Consider the following 19,006-nt stretch of genomic DNA (forward strand, 5'->3'; position numbering starts at 1 on the left):
CTTGCAATCAGGAGGTGCCAGTCAATGAGGAAAGTTGAAATCACCTATAACTACAACCATGTATTTCCTGCACCATTCTAAAATCTGCCTGCTTATCTGCTCCTCGGTGTCCCGACGGCTATTTGGGGGCCTACCGACTATTCCCAGCACTGTGATTGATCCCTTCCTATTTCTGACTTCCACCCATACTGATTCAGTGGACACTCCCTCTGCAGCGTCCTCCCTTTCTATAGCCATGATAATATCTCTGACCAGTAATGCTACTACCCCACCTTTTCTACCTCCCATCCTATTCCTTTTAAAACATCTAAACCCCAGTACCTGCATCAGCCAATCCTGCCCTTCCTCCAGCCGAGTTTCAGTAACGGCCACAACATCGTATTTCTACGTACTGATCCATGGTCTAAGTTCATCCCCTTTATTCCTAATACTCCTTGCATTGAAATAGACACATTTCAACCCCTCTAACTGGCTACATTTATGGTTTGTCCCCTGCCTGTCCTTCCTCACCAAGTCAGAACACATAGCATCATGCCCTTGTCCTTCTACCCTAATCTCTGCACTCACATTCTGATTCCCACCCCGCTGCCAAACTAGTTTAAACCCTTCCCAACAGCTCTAGCAAACCTGTCCGCCAGGATATTGGTCCCTTTCCAGTTCAGGTGCAGCCCATCATTTTTGTACAGATCAGACCTTCCCCAGAAGAGATCCCAATGATCCAGAAATCTGAAGCCCTGCCCCCTGCACCAACTCTTCAGCCATGCATTCATATCTGCCATAACTTCCCATTCTTACCCTCTCTGTCTCGTGGCACAGGCGGCAATCCTGAGATTACCACCCTTGAAGTCCTGCTTTTTAAACTTCTTTCCTAACTCCCTATATTCCTTCTTCAGGACCTCATCCCTACTCCTATCTATGTCATTGGTCCCCACGTGGACCAGGACATCTGGCTGCTCACCCTCTCTCCTGAGAATACCGAGAACGTGATCCAAGATATCACGGACCCTCGCACCAGGGGGGGCAACAGACCATCCAGGATTCTCAATCTCTCCTACAGAACCTCTTATCTGTCCCCCTAAGTATCAAATCCCCTATCACTACTGCTGTCCTCTTTTCCCTCCTTCCTTTCTGAGTTGAGGGTCCAGTCTCAGTGCCAGAGACACAACCACTACAACTTGTCCCTCGTAGGTTCCCCACCAACAGCATCCAAAATAGTATACTTATTATTGATGGGAATGGCCACAGGGGTGCTCTGCTCTTTCTGTCTATTCTCCTTCCCTCTCCTGACAGTCACCCAGTTACCTGTCTCCTGACTTTTAGGGGTGACTATCTCCCTGAAACTCCAATCTATTACTGCCTCTACCTCCCAAATGATCCAAAGTTCATCCAGCTCCAGCTCCCTAACTCGGTTTAACAGGAGCTGCAGCTGGAATCACCTTTTGCAGGTGTAGTCATCAGAGACAATTGTGCTGTCCCTGACTTCCCATATCTTACAATCAGAGCACTGGACTGCCCTACCTACTGCCTCCATTACCAACTCCTAAGTTAATTAAATTAAAGAAACTTTCCCAGCCTTACCTCACTGGGAGCAAGCTTATCCTCAGCCTCTGCTCACCAAAGCCTCGAAGCTCCACTCCTTCACTGGCCACTCTGCTTGAGCTGCCCCTCTTTTATTTGTTTGAGCTTTTCAATTTTTGATTGTCCAACCAATCTGCTTGGTCATCTGCCCTCGATTGCCCAATCAACTGCTTTCTTCTGAGTCTGAGCTATTCAAATCTTGATTGACTTGATTGCACAATCCAACTGCCAAAATCTCTCACATCAAAGCTCCGCTCCCTCACTGGCCACTCTTCTTCTTCTTCTTTTTTGTTTTATGGCGGTTGGCAACCAGTTTTCAGTGCATTACCGCCACCTGCTAGACTGCTTGTGTTCCTACCAAATATGTCCTGGAGTTCCCTACTTTAGACAATCTAGTTCAGCCTGCTGTTCTCTATTAGCATCACTCTGTAGTTGCAATTCCTCGTGAATGCTTTATGCACTCATTAGATAATGCCGCAAACTGCTATTCACATGTTTTCGTGTAGTTGCATTACCTCAATTACATTGATTTCATCTACATCACTTGTAAGACTAAAATCATCTTGTTAAAGAATAGTAATTATCGCACGTTATACTTTTAAAATTGCTGTTTTTCCAAGTCTCTGCTTTTTCAGGTTTTCCTTTTCTTGGATCGTAGCCTGCAGTCGTTTACTGAGACCTCGGAGTTCTTCTTCATTTGCTTCCATGTTTTCATTTTATAATCTGAATGTAGATAATTCACTTTGCAACAAATTCCTTTTCCTTTTGTATCCTTGTAATAATTTCCTCCATTTTCCAATCTCTTTCCTACTCACCGTTGTTCTTGTCGGGTACTTCTATTTGTTGTTGGAGTTCTGCACATTTACCCTGGGCTTCAACCATAAAATCTCAGGATTTTCCTTAAGTTCTGAAACATTTCTTAAATTCTTGACCATTTGCGATTAAATATACTGCCATTAAGATTCCATTTTCCCTGCCTGTGAACTGTTGGATCCTCCATTCAGTGTTTCTTTGACTTCTTCCCACCTAATCCCTTTAATACCAAGATACCTTTCTGCAGACTTGACGATAATTTTAATTTTCTCAGTTCTTTCGCTTGTTTGCGCTAAACAATTAATTGCATCCACCGTAAAAAGCACGAAATCCTTTCAACTCATTAATAGTGTATCCTTATTTTTCATATTACGGTTCTCACAATTCACTAGTTTATTATTCCCTGTATTTGTTTTCTTGACAGCCATTTTTTCATAAAATTCTTTCACTGCCTCTGCATAACTGATTCCTTGAGTGACTTTTACATATTGTATCTCAGCCGCCTTTTTGCTATATATGCACCCTCGATAAGCTGCGCTGTGTTCGTCACAATTGCAGCATTTCAGCCTAGCTCCTGCTTCATATTTTCCATATTTATGTTTATCAATGCATCTCCCACATCTTTGTTTTCCTCTGCAGACCACCGCAATGTGCCCGAATTTCTGACATTTATAGCATCTTAAAGGCGGTGGTATATATATTCTAACCGCATAACACATATACCCTAAGTAAACGTTAGTCGGCAATCTCTCTTCATCAAAGTTAATCATTACCGATAAACTATCACACTTTTTCCAGTTTCTTGTAACTTTCAAACGTTTGGCCTCTATAATTTTTGCTCCTTTTATGTTCTGTTTAATCTCGTCCATAGTAACTTTTTTTGGTATCCCCAAAATAACTCCTCTAGTCCACTTTCTATTGTTGGGTATTGAGCATTGTACTTCTTTGCCATCTATTTTACATAATCTTATCACTTTACCTTGCTGAGCACTATCCTGACAAATCACTAATAGCGATCCATTTCGTAAAATCTTTGCTCCTTTAATCTCGCCTATAATTTTGTTGAGCATCTTCATCAAACGAATCGGGTTCCAATCACCAAAAGACGCCCCGTCTTCGCTTAGTTTTATAATTGCTTTAATCTCATCTTCTTTCCATTGTTTTGCTGTCCTGTTTTGATCATCCGCTGACTCCTCAGAGTTTGATATCCCGTACCTCTGCTTTCTTTTCTTCCTCTTTCCATTCCGTTCCTCTTTCCCGCTGACCTCCATCTCGAGTTCACTTCCAGTCTCGCCAAAAACTTCCTTCAACAGCTTGGCTCTTTCCTTAATGTTCTCTCTGCCATTTTCCAGTCACAACTCGACTCTAATCCCACCACTCATTAGGCCTTCCTCACCTCAGCCTCCAACTTGTAACAGCTCCTTCCACTGGCCGCTCTGCTTGAGCTACCCCTCTTTATTTGTTTGAGCTTTTCAATTTTCAATTGCCCAATCAAACTGCTTGGTCACCTGACCTCGATTGCCCAATCAGCTGCTTTCTGCTGAGTCTGATCTGTTCAAATCTTGATTGCGCAATCAGCTGCTTTCTACTGCATCTTCACAAGCTCCTGAGGAATTAGACTTACTGCCGTATTTTCTTTGTAATTGCACTTGCGTGCTGGGCTCAGGACAGGTCCTCTGAAATGATAACACCGAGGAATTTAAAGTGCTGACCCTCTTCACCTCAGATCCTCTGATGAGGACTGGCTCATGGACCTCTGGTTTACTCCTCCTGAAGTCAATGATCAGCTCCTTGGTCTTGCTGACATTGAGTGAAAGGTTGTTGCGGTGACACCACTCAGCCAGGTTTTCAATCTCCCTCCTATATGCTGATTTGTCATCACCTTTGATTTGACCTACAACAGCAAACTTGAAAATGGCATTGGAGCTGCCCTTAGCCACACAGTCATAAGTGCAAAGCGTGTAGAGCAGGGAGCTAAGCAAACAGCCTTGTGGTGTAGCTGTGCTGTTGGAGAATATGGAGGAGATGTTGTTGCCAATCTGAACTGACTGGGGTCTGCAAGAGAAAAAATTCGAAGATCCAATTGCACAAGGAAATATTGAGACCAAGGTCATGAAGCTTATTGATGAGTTTTGAGGGGATGGATGATGGTATTGAATGCTGAGCTATAGTCAATAAAGAGCATCCTGATGTATGCATCTTTGCTGTCCAGAAGTTCCAGGGTTGAATGAAGAGCCAATGAAATGGTATCTGCTGTGGACTTGTTGCGCTGGTGTGTAATTTTTCATTTAGTCTACTGTACTTTGTCCACTGTGAATGCCTGCAAGAAAATGAATCTCAGGACTGTATTTTGTGACATACGAACTTTGATAATAAAATTTACTTTGAACTTTAATATTAATTTGTTGCCACGTGATATTTTTCTGTGTCGCCATTATATAGTTGGATATATTATCAAGATGCTGTGATTTCTGTTGCCTAAAATATTTTCATTTACCTAATAATGCAGATTTTCCAGGAGCCCAAAAAGGCCAGTATGGTGGAGCATGTGCTTTCTGAGTACTCCAGGTGTATCCAGGTATGTACAAACATATGCTGCTATGCATTTGATGTTTCGGGCTTTGATTTTCTGTTTTTTGTCTGGTAGAGCATTAAAGAGAATTGCCCACAGAGAGACTCATATTATGTTGACTCTTGAGTGAAAGCTCTTGCACACTTCAGAATATGATTAAGTCTGGCCTGGTTAAAGCATCAATTTATACTCTGGGGGTTGATCCGTGTTGTTGACTTACAGGACAAGATAGCAGGAGAGAAGTGTGGGCTACTATGTTGAGTCAACGTTGGTAGGTATGCCACCACAGTGCTCTGCATTGGAGAGGGAGAATGGGGCGATAATCTAGGCTCCTGTTTAAGACTGGCATCCACTGTGCTGTAAATAGGTGAGGAGATTGGTGAATCAGAGCAGATTATTTAATTCATGGAGAAACAGGCTGCTGGCAATTATAAGACGGGTCAAAGTGCTAGATAGCTATCTTGTACCCATAGTAACTGTAAACCCTTCCAGCTAAAGCTCAGTTCTTAAATAAAAGCGGAAATAGCTCCTGCGGAAAGAGAAGCAGAGTTGCTATTTTATGTTACTGACTTTTCATTGGAATCAACAAAAGTTAAAAGCAGGCATAGTTTTGCTTAGAGGCGGGAAGAGCAAATGAATGACTTAACTGTCGGCACTGCTGGGTGAAGGCTGGTTAATTGCAGTTGATCTGTCTGCAGGAAGTGATGAATGGAAAGAGGAGGGGAGAAAGCTGTTGAAACTGAGTTAACAATTGCTAGAAATAATAAATAAAATAATTCTCAAAATAATCAGCAGCTCAGATAGTATCTGGGCAGAAATGAAAACAATTAAAGATTGTTGACCTTTATCAGAGCTGACCAGTTCTGAAATAGTCAGCTATCTGAAATTCTTGAATTAATTACAATACCCAGAGGGCAGTGACTTGCTAAGTCAGAAAAGGGTATGTAAACACGAGATTCTGCAGATGCTAGAAATCCATAGCAACGCACACAGAATGCTGGAGGAACACAGTAGGTCAGGTAGCATCAAAGGAGAAGAAAAACAGTCGACGTTTCAGGCTGAGACCCTTCTCAGGACTGGAAAGGAAGGGGGCAGGAGCAGAATAAGAAGGTGGGGAAAGGGGAAGGAGCGCAAACTAGAAGGTGATAGGTGAAGCGGAGTGGTTGGGAGAGGGGGCGATGAAGTATGAAGCTGGGGAAAAGTAAAAGGCTGGAGAAGAAGAAATCTGATAGGAGAGGAGTGTAGACCATGGGAGAAAGGGAAGTGGTGGGGGGGCACCAGGGGAGGTCATAGCAGGTGAGGAGAGAGCTAAGAGGGGGGTCCAAAATAAGAAATTGAAGAAGGGGAAGAGGGAATGGGGAAAAAGTTACCAGAAGTTAAAGAAATCAATGTTCGTGTCATCAGGTTGGAGACTACCTAAACGGGATATGGGCAGTTGCTCCTTCAGTCTGAGAGTGGCCATGGACCGATGTGTCGGAATGGGAATAAGATTGGAATTAAAATGGTTGGCACCGGGAAATCCTGCTTTTTGCAAATGGAATGAAGGTGCTTGGCAAAGCAGTTCCCCAGTCTACGTCGGGCCTCACCAATGTTGAGGAGGCTGCATCAGGAGCACCGGATATAGTAGATGACCCCAATAGATTTATGGGTGAAGTGTTGCCTCACCTGGAAGGATTGTTTGGGGCCCTGAATGGAGGTGAATGGGTAGATGTAGCACTTCTTCTGCTCACAGAGGTAAGTGCCAGGAGGGAGATTAAAGGGGAGGGATGAATGGACAAGGGAATCGTAGAGGGAACAATCCCCGCAGAAACAAAGGTGAAGATGTATTTGGTGGTAGGGTCCCATTGAAGATGGCGAAAGTTGCAGAGAATGATGTGCTGGATGCAGCGGCTCATGGGGTGGTAGGTAAGGACAAAAGGAACTCTATCCCTTCCAAGGCAGCAGGAGGATAGCATGAATGTGGGTGCCCAGGAAATGGAGAGGACGCTGCTGAGGGCAGCATCAATAGTGGAGGGAGGGAAACCCCGTTCTTTGAAGATGGAGATTTCTGATGTTTTGGGAAGGAAAGCCCCATCCTGGGAACATATGTGGCAGAGATGAAGGAACTGAGAAAAGGGAATGTCAATGATATGTGTTTTCATGAAGTTTTCTCAAGGAATGCTGTCTTGTACTCTGAGCAGATAAGCAGCAGTTAACCAGCATTCACCATCCTCTCTCTAGTGGTCTCCAAACCACTCATTGGCTCTATCGGTGTAGGGTTCTCAGCATTATTTGTTCTCTCCATTCATCCCCCTTCACTATAGTTTAAAACCTTTTATTTCTGTCTCTTCCCAATTTTGATAAGATAAAAATTGATATATCTAAAACATTAATTTACAAAATCTCTGGAGACCTTGTCTGTTTAGAAACCCAAGTTCTCGTTGAGCATTTGTGTCATTGTTTCATTGTAGAAGTGTTGAGGATGCAAGTCTGAAAGGCTTAGATAGACTGGATGTGGAGAGCATGTTTCATATAGTGGATGAATCTAGGACCAGGGCACAGCCTCAGAATACAAGGGTGTTCCTTTAAAACAGAGATGAGGAGGAATTCCCTTAGAGTAGTGAATCTGTGGAATTCATTGCCATGGGTAGGTGTGGAGACCAAGTTATTGGGTATATGTAAAGCAGAGGTTGATAAGTTCTTGATCAGTAGGGGTGTCAAATGTTATGGGGAGAGTGCAGGAGATTGCAGTTGAGAGTGATAATAAATCAGCCATGATGGAATGATGGAGCATACTCAATGGGTTGAATGGTCAAGTTCTGCTCCTATGTCTCGTGGTCTATGGTCTTATGGAATAGAGATTGATCTCTCTTGTTTTGGAGAGGAGAGCAATATTTACAGTACTCTGAAACCCGTATCTGCAACAGTAACTGTTTTATTTGACCTCCAGCACTCAAAGCAAACAGCGGGCCCGATCACGGGGGCTCTGCTGCTGTCTGTCGTTGGGGGAAAGATGAGCGAAGGCATCAACTTCTCCGATGATCTCGGCAGGTAGGAATTAACAATTTAATAACTCCAAAATTTTTTATCCAAACCAATCAGAAGTATTACTGGTACTGCACTGCATTTTGCTTTCCCTCTCTATGTGAATGAAGCGAGGGCACCAAGATTAGCCGCTGTGGTTCATTCCTAATGAGATCCAATAAAGGTACTAACGTAGGTCGGTAGCAACATACCAGGAGCACTACTATCAGTAGTAGATCTCCACAGTCACAAATCAATTGCCTGTCAAGTCCTTTATCTGTGTACCTCATCACCATGTTTAGGTTGTACAGCAGGGAATTTTGTCTGCTGAGGAGGCCCTATTGTTTTTCAACTACCAGATGTTTTTTAAACTTCTTGTGAGGGTGGAGTAGGGCTGAGAATGAAGGACACCCATGTCAAGGTAGATTTTCAGTCCGTAAGGCTATCAAAGTGTTCCTTCCAGTAGTTGCCCTCTGTTACTGTGCCCTTGATAAGATCTCCTCAGGCTCTTGTTTTAGGATTAAAGTTTAAATGCATGCCATGATTGATAGCTAGTTGATAGATTTTCAAGACTTTGCTGACTATCTGCTCTTTCAGATATGATTTGTTTATTGGTCCTGACCTTCAGATGCCTGATCTTGTTTTTCCCAATTGAAGCAAGCTGAATGTTTTGGATTTGTGGTTTATTAGTTTTTAGAACTACGCACAGTCTCATTAAACCATACTTTTCTTCTGGTGGAGAAGCCAAGATCCGCTTCACGGTTGTCCATGTGGTAGGGGTTGGACAGATTTCTGCTGATGTTTGTCACCATGAGCAGAGATCGGACTTTCCCTGTAATGATGTTCTGAGTCTGTATAGTCAATGCATTGTCATCTCGATAAGATCCCTTACTGGCTGCCTTTGTCTCCCACCAAATAATTCCTCTAAAGTCCCCTTGACACTTGGAATAACTCTAGCTGTTCCTTGCACTGCTTTCCCTGTGTGGCATAACATGATGGAAAATATTATATCAAGGTCAATTTAACCTGCATCCTAGCAAGATTTATTTATTAGCTTCACTCCATAATTCTTGTCTCTTCTCCTTGGAACAGGGTGAATTGGAGAACTGGTTGTGTCTTTGAAATCATGTTAGTTTTAAAGAGTGACTGTAGGATGAGTAACCAAAGGACATGGTTTAGATATGATTGCAAAAGAACCAAGAAGAGGAACAGTCTTGGCCGGAAAAGTCTGTTCATTAATCCTCTTCATAGATGCTGCCTGACCTGCTGAGTATCTGTAACATTTTATGGGAGAACATCTTTTTCAGGTAATGTGGATTATGGTTGATACAGTTTCAGTTACAGCTCACTAAAGGGATTTGGGTGAATACTTGAGAGAGAAACTGCACGAAAGTGGAGGAAGAGATGCCTCAGGCCCTGCATAGATATTTCAGAGAACCAGCACAGAACTGATAGGGCTAGCACAGAGTGGTGGTGCAGCTGCGTGGCCCCAGTCATAGTGAGGACTAGGCTTCAAGCTGCAGTGTTCGGTGTTGCTTGTTTACAGCTGCCAAGAGAGAGGCACTAAAGCCAGGGGCAGTGTGAAGTGGCATCCAGACTGGAGTCAGTGTTGCCCCTGCCCCCAGTATTCATTCGGCAGAAGACAAACTGTATTGTGGTTGACAGTGGATTTCTGCGACATTCATGGACTCGGCCTCAAACTACAGTGTCACCTGGCTACAGCCCCCAGGAGAGAGGTCTCAGAGCCTGTGTGTTCCACGGGAGCTGGTGTGATGCATTATCCAGGCTGGAGTCAGTGCTGACCCCAGTGTTCACTCGGCAGAAGACAAGCTGTATTGTGGTCGACTGCAGATTTCCGCGGCATTCGTGGACTCGGGGTCTGGACAATTTTTTGGTGTGGTTGTATTTTATCTTACATTTGCTTGTTATTATGTATGTGTTGTTTGTGCTTTGTGCTGTGTGTGACTGTTTTGCACCTTGGCCCCAGAATAACACTGTCTCGTCTGGCTGTATTAATGAGTATTCATGCATGTTAAAGTGAAAACTAACTTAAATTGAACTGAATAACAGCCTGTATGTTGTTCTGTGATTTCTTTATTCTAATATGGTACTTCACCTATCACTGCTCAAGTTGACTCAGTTACACTTATTTTCGGGATACATCATATTCTTCAGTCTGCACCCACAACTATAATAACTTGCACTAACTTCACTACCATCAATGTAGTAAACTCCTGATATGTTTTGTGTAATATTAGCATATTTAACTCTTCCACTACATAAAGATAAAGGACCAGGACTTGAAGGCCACAGAGGGATTTGAAAGCTAAGATGCAAGTGTTAAAATTCAGGACTTGTCATTAGTAAGATGCTGGACATGGGGGCAATTGGTACAGAAATGATTTTCAGCCCTTCTCAGATTACTGATAATTTCCTCTTATATCCTAGTAGCCCATAACTTTTGTTATCCAAAGTCATTTACATGGCTAGAAAGTAGAGTTTTAGCTGCCTGAGCCAGACTTGATACATAACATTTACACGTGTCTTTTACAGGTGTGTGGTAATGATTGGAATGCCATTTCCCAACGTGAACTCACCAGAGCTGCAAGAAAGGATGGCGTACCTGGATAAGACCATGGTATGTTGGGTGGAGCTCAAATACAAACTCCACTTATGGTGGAGAGGCTAAAATAAATGTGTTTAAATTCCCAGACACTGATGGGATCCTGTGTCTCAGCTCTCAACATATTATAGCCCCACACTGAGGATCTCTGGCATCATAAGTGACTTTACTTAATGTCTTGTATTTATGAAGATGCATTAATATTGGCCTTCCATTTTCATCCTGGGCTGAGTTATATGTACTATAGATTTCAAGATCAAAACTAAATTAATTGCTAATCATTTATTTATCCCATATTTCAACATTTACAATGATGAATCTTGGCACAAAATGTTGAGTGTTTGTTCTTCTCAATAGATTCTGCCTGGCTTGATGAGTTCTTCCAGCATTTTGTGTGTGTTATTCTCCTCCTTGTGTGCTTTCCCCTGGAGATGTTGAGATAAGTTTATGATGTGTGTTTTCCCCCCAGTAAGGGGAAAAACAGTTGTCCTTGTTTCACAGCGAGAGAGGAAACATAACAAACAACTTGCTGATTTACGATGTTAAAAATCTGTTGCGTCGCTTTTTCCAAGCTCTGCGCCCAGAGAGTCAGCACCAAAAAGTCAGAGTTCTCCAGGAACACCACCCCAAGCAGCTAACCTGCAGCTCCCGATGTTCCGTGTTCTCCCGCGACACTTCAGTCAGGGGCACCGGCCTAGAATCCGTACGACCCCAGAGCCACGAAATCCTGGAATCCCGAAGGTGCGCTCGTCTTCCAGACTGCGTCCTTGGGATATCAAAAGCGGCCAGTCATGAGGCCTTGAGGGCGGCCAGTCATGAGGCCTTGAAGTCAGATTTATTGATATTTTGGAATGAAAGTAGATTATTGACCAGGAAAGATGGGGGGGGGGTGCCGTGGTCAAACAAGTTTAGATGGCTGTGAGTGTGAGGATTTTAGAGGGTTGGGTAAGACACTGGACAGATTTTGAGGGCCAGAGAGTGGTTGGAGGGAGCCCATTCAGTAGAGATCATTGAATGTGAGGTGGAGGGAGTTGAAGGTGATCACTGTAAGAAAAGATAAACCAGGCACTCAGTGTCACAGAAAGAATCCATCCATTTATCTGTCACTAGAGATGACGTTACCCCTGTGGTCAAGAGTTGCAACCGTTTCAAGGCACTTGCTGCAATAAAGGTCAGCCCACTGTTAGCTTTCCTAGCTGCCTATCACACATTCGGGTTAGCTTTAAATCATTTGTATACAAGGTGAAACAATAACTCTTCCATATTTCTCTGTTTATAAGAAAACCACTTGTGCTAAGCTAAATGACCTCACAGTTTTGTATGTAGAAGATGAGGCTGTTTGTGTGTGAGAAAATACAGCAAGGGCGAGAGAGTGCCTCTGTGAGTAATGGAGGGAGAGACATGGGAAGAGTGAAGGAGCTGATGTGATACACTTTCAAAAACCGTATCAGCACAAAATGTTTAAGCAATTCTAAAGTGCCCATCATTGTAAACAAGGCAACAGAAAAGTGGGTTGTCGTTCAAAACATGGAGATAATCTTCTCTGCTATGGTGTTTCATGCCTTCCTTTTTTTATATTTGATTTTGGAAACCATGAAGTGTTTTTGATTGCCTCATTTTTACCATTTATAGCCAGGGGTGTCTGCCTGGTTCTCAGCTTATTGGTTCCCTGTACAAGAAGTTACAAAAGCAAATGGATTGCAGAAGAGTGCTGATCTCAGTCAGTTCTGTCAGCCATCTCTCTGCTACTGGCAGCAGAGATGTTTTCTGTTTCAACCTGCTTTTGTCTATTCTTGCACAAGCTAATTGGGGCAAGGTTGTGATGCTACCATAAAATATTTATTCTTCAGTCTTTCCTGCTTTATACCATTGTGGACTAGTGATAGGTCAACGTGCATGAAGGTAACTATAATTTGTTTATTGTACCTTCAGTTGGTGGCATCTTGTTTATAACCACATTGATTGCTCTGAGCTTTATGAGTGATGTAGTCAGTAACACTTGGCATCATTTGTCGTGTTACCTGGAAACCTACATGTAGTGACAGGACTATTCTCAAACACAGGGATGACTGGATAATTCCACTCAGTTGAACTGGCAACTGCAATACAGTACCTGTAATCAGAATGAACCACATAATTTACATGTGGAATTTAGCGTAGAAGATTGCCGTGGGTTACAGTGGAAAATTGATAGGATGCAGAGCTGAGCTGAGAAGTCGTAGATGGATTTCAACCCAGAGAAATGTGAAGTGATTCATTTTGTAGGTCATGTCTGAAGGCAGAATACAGGGTTAATGGCAGGACTCTTAGCAGTCCATAGATTCCTCAAAGTAGCCACGCAAGTTGATAGAATGGTTAAGAAGGTGTATAGTGTGTTGGCCTTCATTAATCGGGGGATTGAATTCAAGAGCCACAAAATCATAGAACCATAGAAAACCTACAGCACAATACAGGCCCTTCGGCCCACAACGCTGTGCCAAACATGTGCTTACTTTAGAAATTACCTGGGATTACCCAAAGCCCTCTAGTTTCCTAAGCTCCATGTACCTATCCTGGAGTCTCTTAAAAGACTCTATCATATCTGCCTCCACCACCATCACCAGCAGCCCATTCCACGCACTCACCACTCTCTGTGTAAAACAACTTACCCTTGACATCTCCTCTGTACCTAGTTCCAAGCACTTTAAAACTGTGCCCTCTCGCGCTAGCCATTTCAACCCTAGGAAAAAGCCTCTATCCACACAATCAATGCTTCTCATGATCTTATACACCTCTATCATGTTACCTCTCATCCTCCGCTCCTCCAAGGAGAGAAGGCTGAGTTCACTCAACCTATTCTCATAAGACATGCTCCCCAATCCAGGCAACATCCTTGTAAATCTCCTCTGCACCCTTTCTATAGTTTCCACGTCCTTCCTGTAGTGAGGCGACCAGAACTGAGCGCAGTACTCCAAGTGGAGTCTGACCAGAGTCCTATATAGCTGTAACATTACCTTTTGGCTCTTAAACTCAATCCACGATTGATGAAGGCCAATGCACCATATGCCACCTTAACCACAGAGTCAACCTGCGCAGCAGCTTTGATTGTCCTGTGGACTCAGTCCCCAAGATCCCTGTGATCCTCTACACTGCCAAGAGTCTTACCATTAATACTATATTCTGCCATCATATTTGACCTACCAAAATGAATCACCTCACACTTATCTGGGTTGAACTCCATCTGCCACTTCTCAGCCCAGTTTTGCATCCTATCAGTGCTCTGCTGTAACCTCTGACAACCCTCCACACTCTGCACAACACCCCAACCTTTGTGTCATCAGGAAATTTACTAACCCATCCCCCCATTTACTCATCCAGGTCATTTATAAAAGTCACGAAGAGAAGGGGTCCCAGAACAGATCCCTGAGGCATACCACTGGTCACCGACCTCCATGCAGAATGTAGCTCTATAAAACCCTAGTTAGACTACACTTGGAATATTGTGTTCAGTGCTGGTTGCCTCATTATAGAAAGATTATGGAAGGTTTCGAGAGGGTGCAGGGGAGATTTGATGTTTGGTGTATTGTGACTGTAGAATGTCTGCCTGGTTCCATCTCCAATTCATTAACTGGTATAAGTATTGTAAATCAAGAATATGATAAAAACTAATGTCATTTGTAAATTAATCTATCCAATAGGTTCAGTGAAATAATGTAATCTAAAACAAGCCAAATTAATAAAATATTTTCTTGCTGTTGTGCATTTCACTTCCACAGACAAAAAATGATGGAAAGAGTCCAGGAAAAGTATTATTGGAAAACCTGTGCATGAAAGCTGTCAACCAGTCTATAGGTAGGTGACTGTAACGTGGAGGGCAACTCGATTATTGGTATTGGAAAATATTTAGAGCATCAGTGTTGCACAGGTAGGACCCAAATGGAAACAAGGAAGGAAATGGTATGAGGGGGGAACATTACAAAGCAGGGCAAGAGGACAATTGGTTACAGTGGTGTCATATAAGAGGAGCTTTTTCATGGTGAGGCTATCTGTAGTAAACAGGAGGATCATGGTAAGATTCTGTAGGAGAAACTTTAAGGTTATGTTGATAGTGATATTCATTAACCTTTTCATTGAGACTGATACAAAATCTGTTCTGTTCATCTTCAGTGTCCCAATGTAGGTTTTCCCTGGTGACAACAGCATGCTGGTAACTTTTGAGTTTCCATTGGGCTTTCTAGTTCCCTCACACAGCCCAGAGACAGGATTGTTGACAGGTTAATTAGCAAAAGTAAATTACTCCTAGCTTAATTAAATGGAAGGAGAATCAAGGAGTGTTGATAACGCATGTGAAAGATAACAAGTCATTTGAAAATAGTTGGGAGAATAGAATTGCTGCAAGAGCTGGCATCAGCTCAATGGACTGAACAGCCTGTGGGGAAATTTGGAATTCCACAGTTGCTACTCAAATAATTTTGGCATTGAGCTATTTGAAAGTAGTAATACAAGCCCATGAAGGTCAAAGTGATTTGTGCTATAACACAGTTGCCAAATCTGTGACTTGCCAGACTTGTAGCTTGTTTGATGTGAAACTCTTGCATGTCAATATTCCAGTGTTTATGTACTGTCTATAGGGCGAGCGATCCGCCATCGTGAAGACTATGCTAATATTATGCTCTTGGATCATCGCTATACCCAACCGAGAATTCTTAGCAAGTTGCCAGGTTGGATCAGAGGGCAAACACGGACCGAAGTTTCATTTGGACCTGCCCTTGGAGCTATTGGAAAGGTGGGCATCTGAGATGTAATATTTAATACTTGACAAACTGTAGTGAACTTACTATTGACTAAGTGTTGAATGGATGACTTCAGATATTGTCTAATTTTATCAGTTGGTTAGGAGAAAATTAATGCATTTAAAAAATAATAAATCTCACTAATTTTTGTGTTATTGCAGTTTTTCAGGAATAGGAAGTCCCTTGGAGATGCTATGTGAATGGAAGGACCATCACTGGAAAGGGAGATGCTTGTGTTAACTACAACTGATTCATCCTACTTGGCTAATTACATACCCCTTCCCCAGTTGTATGACAGTTATACAAAATTGATTCATATCCTTTCCATTTTGCTTGTCACCTTTCTTCTGCTATTTGATAGGTATTGCGTGCTTTTAAGCACTTGTAAATTAAATATTTATATTCCCTTTTGCTGAAACAAATCATGTAATAAATAACTTAAAGATGGCCTGTGTTCCAGAACCAGCTGTACTTTGAGCCAAGCTGCTCCAGTATTGTTACAACATTGGCATCTACACATCAATGTGAAGAACCTCCGATCTACACCTCACTCGCAAAAGAATATAAATCAACCCAGCTAATTACATTCAAAGAGATGGAAACAGTCATTGACAATGCCAGCAAGTGGTATTTAATCATCAAAAAGCCAGTCACACATGTTGAATTTGTGTTTTAGAACAGTACTGGCCCTTTGGCCCACAATATGCTAACCCTTTCCTCCTACACAGCCCTCCATTTTTGTATAATTCGTGTGCCTATAAATGCTCTTAAGTGTGACTAATGAATCTGCCTCTAACACCACCCCTGACAACACGTTCCACACATGCACCACTATATGTGTGGGGTGGGGGAACTTGCCTCTGGCATTTCTTAAAATTATGCCCCCTTGGATTAGCCATTTCCACCATGGAAAAATGTCTCTGGCTGTCCAGACTCTCATCATGAAGTTATACTGCCACAGGGCAGAGTTGTACAGGGTGAGGCAGTACACCCTGTGATGTTTATCAGTGATGTTTACCTTAATAACATTGAGTACCTAATCTCATTCAATCTTGCCCTCTGAACATGTGCAAACAAAAACGTATGCCCTTGAACAGAAAATCCTCCAAAAAGTAGTGGATATGGCCCAGTCCATCATCAGGGACCCCTCCACCCAGCTCGTGCTGTCTTCTTGCTGCGGCCATCAGGAAGAAGGTACTGGAACCTCAGGACTTGCACCACCAGGTTCGGAAATGGTTACGACCCCTCAACCATCAGGCTCTTTAAGCACTGGGGATAACTTAATTTGCCTCATCACTGAAACATTTCCACAACCTATGGACTCACTTTGAAGGACCCTATCTCATGTTATCAATATTTAATGCTTATTTATTATTATTTCATTCTTCCTGTATTTTCAGTTTCTTGTCTTTTGCACATTCGTTGTAGCCCATTTGGTGTGGTTTTTCATTGGTTCTGTTATGTTGGTGCGTGGCCAAGTGGTTAAGGCATTTGTCTAGTGATTTGAAGGGTGCTAGGTCGAGCCTTGGCTGAGGCAGTGTGTGTGTCCTTGAGCAAGGCACTTAACCACACATTGCTCTGCGACGACACCGGTGCCAAGCTGTATGGGTCCTAATGCCCTTCCCTTGAACAACATCGGTGTCGTGGAGAGGGGAGGCTTGCAGCATGGGCAACTGCTGGTCTTCCATACAACCTTGCCGAGGCCTGTGCCCTGGAAACCTTGCAAGGTGCAAATCCATGGTTTCATGAGACTAACGGATGCCTATATATATGTTATGGTTATTATTCTATTATGGATTTATTGAGTGTGCTCACAAGAAAATGAATCTCAGGGTTGTAAATAGTGACATGTATGTACTTTGATAATAAATTTATTTTGAACTATTGCAATAGGTTGTCAAGTATCCCATTAGTCCTGAACATTGGCTCCACTCTTACATGGGGGTGACATGGGCAATCAAAACCTACTGGAAGTGGCTTTTTAACCACATTTCTATCTGTGTTGCAAATGCCTTTAACTCCAACCCACAGCAATCTATTCAGGCCAAACTTGAAACCAGTCCTGAGAAGTTTAGCAAAGGTAGATTAATCCTAATAAATACTGGTCTCTAATAGACCATAATCTATGGATCAGTCTTTTGGTAATTTCTGCTAATGAGTGAGTTAGTAATGTGGAATGCTTTGAGTTGGGTTTGAATAATAATTTACATCAAATGAGATTAAACTCATAATTATCACTCTTAATCAGAACCTAAAATTAAAAACAATAAGTTCTAAATTGTTGGATTCTGGTGTTTAAATCCAAAGTTATTTTAGAAGTTAGGAACGAGGCTTCACAATTGTTTTATTAGGAGTTGACAGAACAATGACAGAAGATCACTGCTACTTGAAGAAAAGAGGAACTAAATATGGCACCTAACATAAAACAGCTATTTCTATACCTAAAGATTTTTTTAAATCCATAGATAACAATGGTCCAATTAGAAAATACTTATTCAATACTACACTGAAATTAACCAATGAGAAAATACTCTCACTTAATGAAAGAACAAAAAAGCTTTCAGAATTATATGTCATATAATCACTAGAGGCATATTAAATTGTTATGTATATAAAGGCTACTTAAGATACAAGCAGATAACTGATTGCTAATCTGCAAAGAAAATGACAATGAAAGTTAAACAATCAGATCCAACAAAATGTTTACACAAATTTCCAGAATATAATGGGAGAAGATTTGCCAAATAAAATACAGTTTATAAAGTAATAGCAGCTTGATAGGCTGTGTTTAACAACTGTGTGCAGAGGCTAATGAATATTCCACTTGGATGCCTGCTGCCTCGAAATTGTGTAGTGTGCAATGTTCAGGTCTTGCCCAAGAAGGTACACATAAGAGGTGATCACATGTAGTCTGTGTGACTAAGACACAGCCAAGTGGGGTGGGTAGTATCTGCATGATGAGAAATGGGATCATGGAGTTGTGGTGAGCATCACGGTTAGATTAGTTGGTGTGAATCGTTTTATGATCAGGTTGGGTTTCAATGTTATGGTAGTATTGGGGGGAAGGGAGCTGGAAGATGCATCACAAAGGGAAAAGTTAGTGTAGATCTGGAGACAAGAGACTGCAGATGAAAAATGGAGCTACAAACTCAGATGTTTGATCTGATTTACATACTGACGGAAATCAATCAGGAGGAAAAGAACAGGTCAAAACTGCATCCAGATAGATTTGCCCGCAGCTGGCTTTAGTCGCCGTGTCTGAGACCTGCTCAGACAGGTGCCTTTTAATTGCAGAGCATGCATTATCAAAGTACCAAAGAGGTAGCCAGAAAGCCATTGTATGTCACTGTAAATAAGGGTGTGTGTTCAGGGAGTATCCAAAGTGGAGATCATTCAGAAGTTAAATTACAGGCATTATAAGTAATAAATGCATGTCAGGAAGCAGAGCTAATATTTTAGGTCAATTACCTTCCATGGGAACTATGATAGGTGAGAAGATAAGTGTGCTTTAAGTTGCAGAAAAGCAGGCAGTGGAAAGTACAAATAAGAACATCGCAAACTTTGCAGTCTATAAAGTAAGATCACGATGTTCTTCATCAATTTTCACCCAGGATATGTAAATTGTTCAATACATTTCACAACCGA

General features: G+C 42.2%; 1 protein-coding gene across 2 annotated transcripts in view; it reads left to right on the top strand.

Annotated features, from left to right (window-relative positions):
* Positions 1–17,207, top strand: part of ddx11 (DEAD/H (Asp-Glu-Ala-Asp/His) box helicase 11) — an 81,351-nt gene extending 64,144 nt beyond the window's left edge. For both annotated transcript variants that reach the window (XM_072268052.1, XM_072268053.1), the window contains 6 exons: positions 4,901–4,969; positions 7,893–7,993; positions 10,520–10,604; positions 14,345–14,420; positions 15,200–15,354; positions 15,523–17,207. In XM_072268052.1, coding sequence (XP_072124153.1) covers positions 4,901–4,969; positions 7,893–7,993; positions 10,520–10,604; positions 14,345–14,420; positions 15,200–15,354; positions 15,523–15,561 — 525 coding nt within the window. In that variant the 3' untranslated portion in view covers positions 15,562–17,207. The remainder of the gene's footprint in view (positions 1–4,900; positions 4,970–7,892; positions 7,994–10,519; positions 10,605–14,344; positions 14,421–15,199; positions 15,355–15,522) is intronic.
* The last annotated feature ends 1,799 nt before the right edge of the window (positions 17,208–19,006 follow it).

The sequence above is a fragment of the Mobula birostris genome, chromosome 9, assembly GCF_030028105.1.
Source record: "Mobula birostris isolate sMobBir1 chromosome 9, sMobBir1.hap1, whole genome shotgun sequence".
Classification (NCBI taxonomy): domain Eukaryota; kingdom Metazoa; phylum Chordata; class Chondrichthyes; order Myliobatiformes; family Myliobatidae; genus Mobula; species Mobula birostris.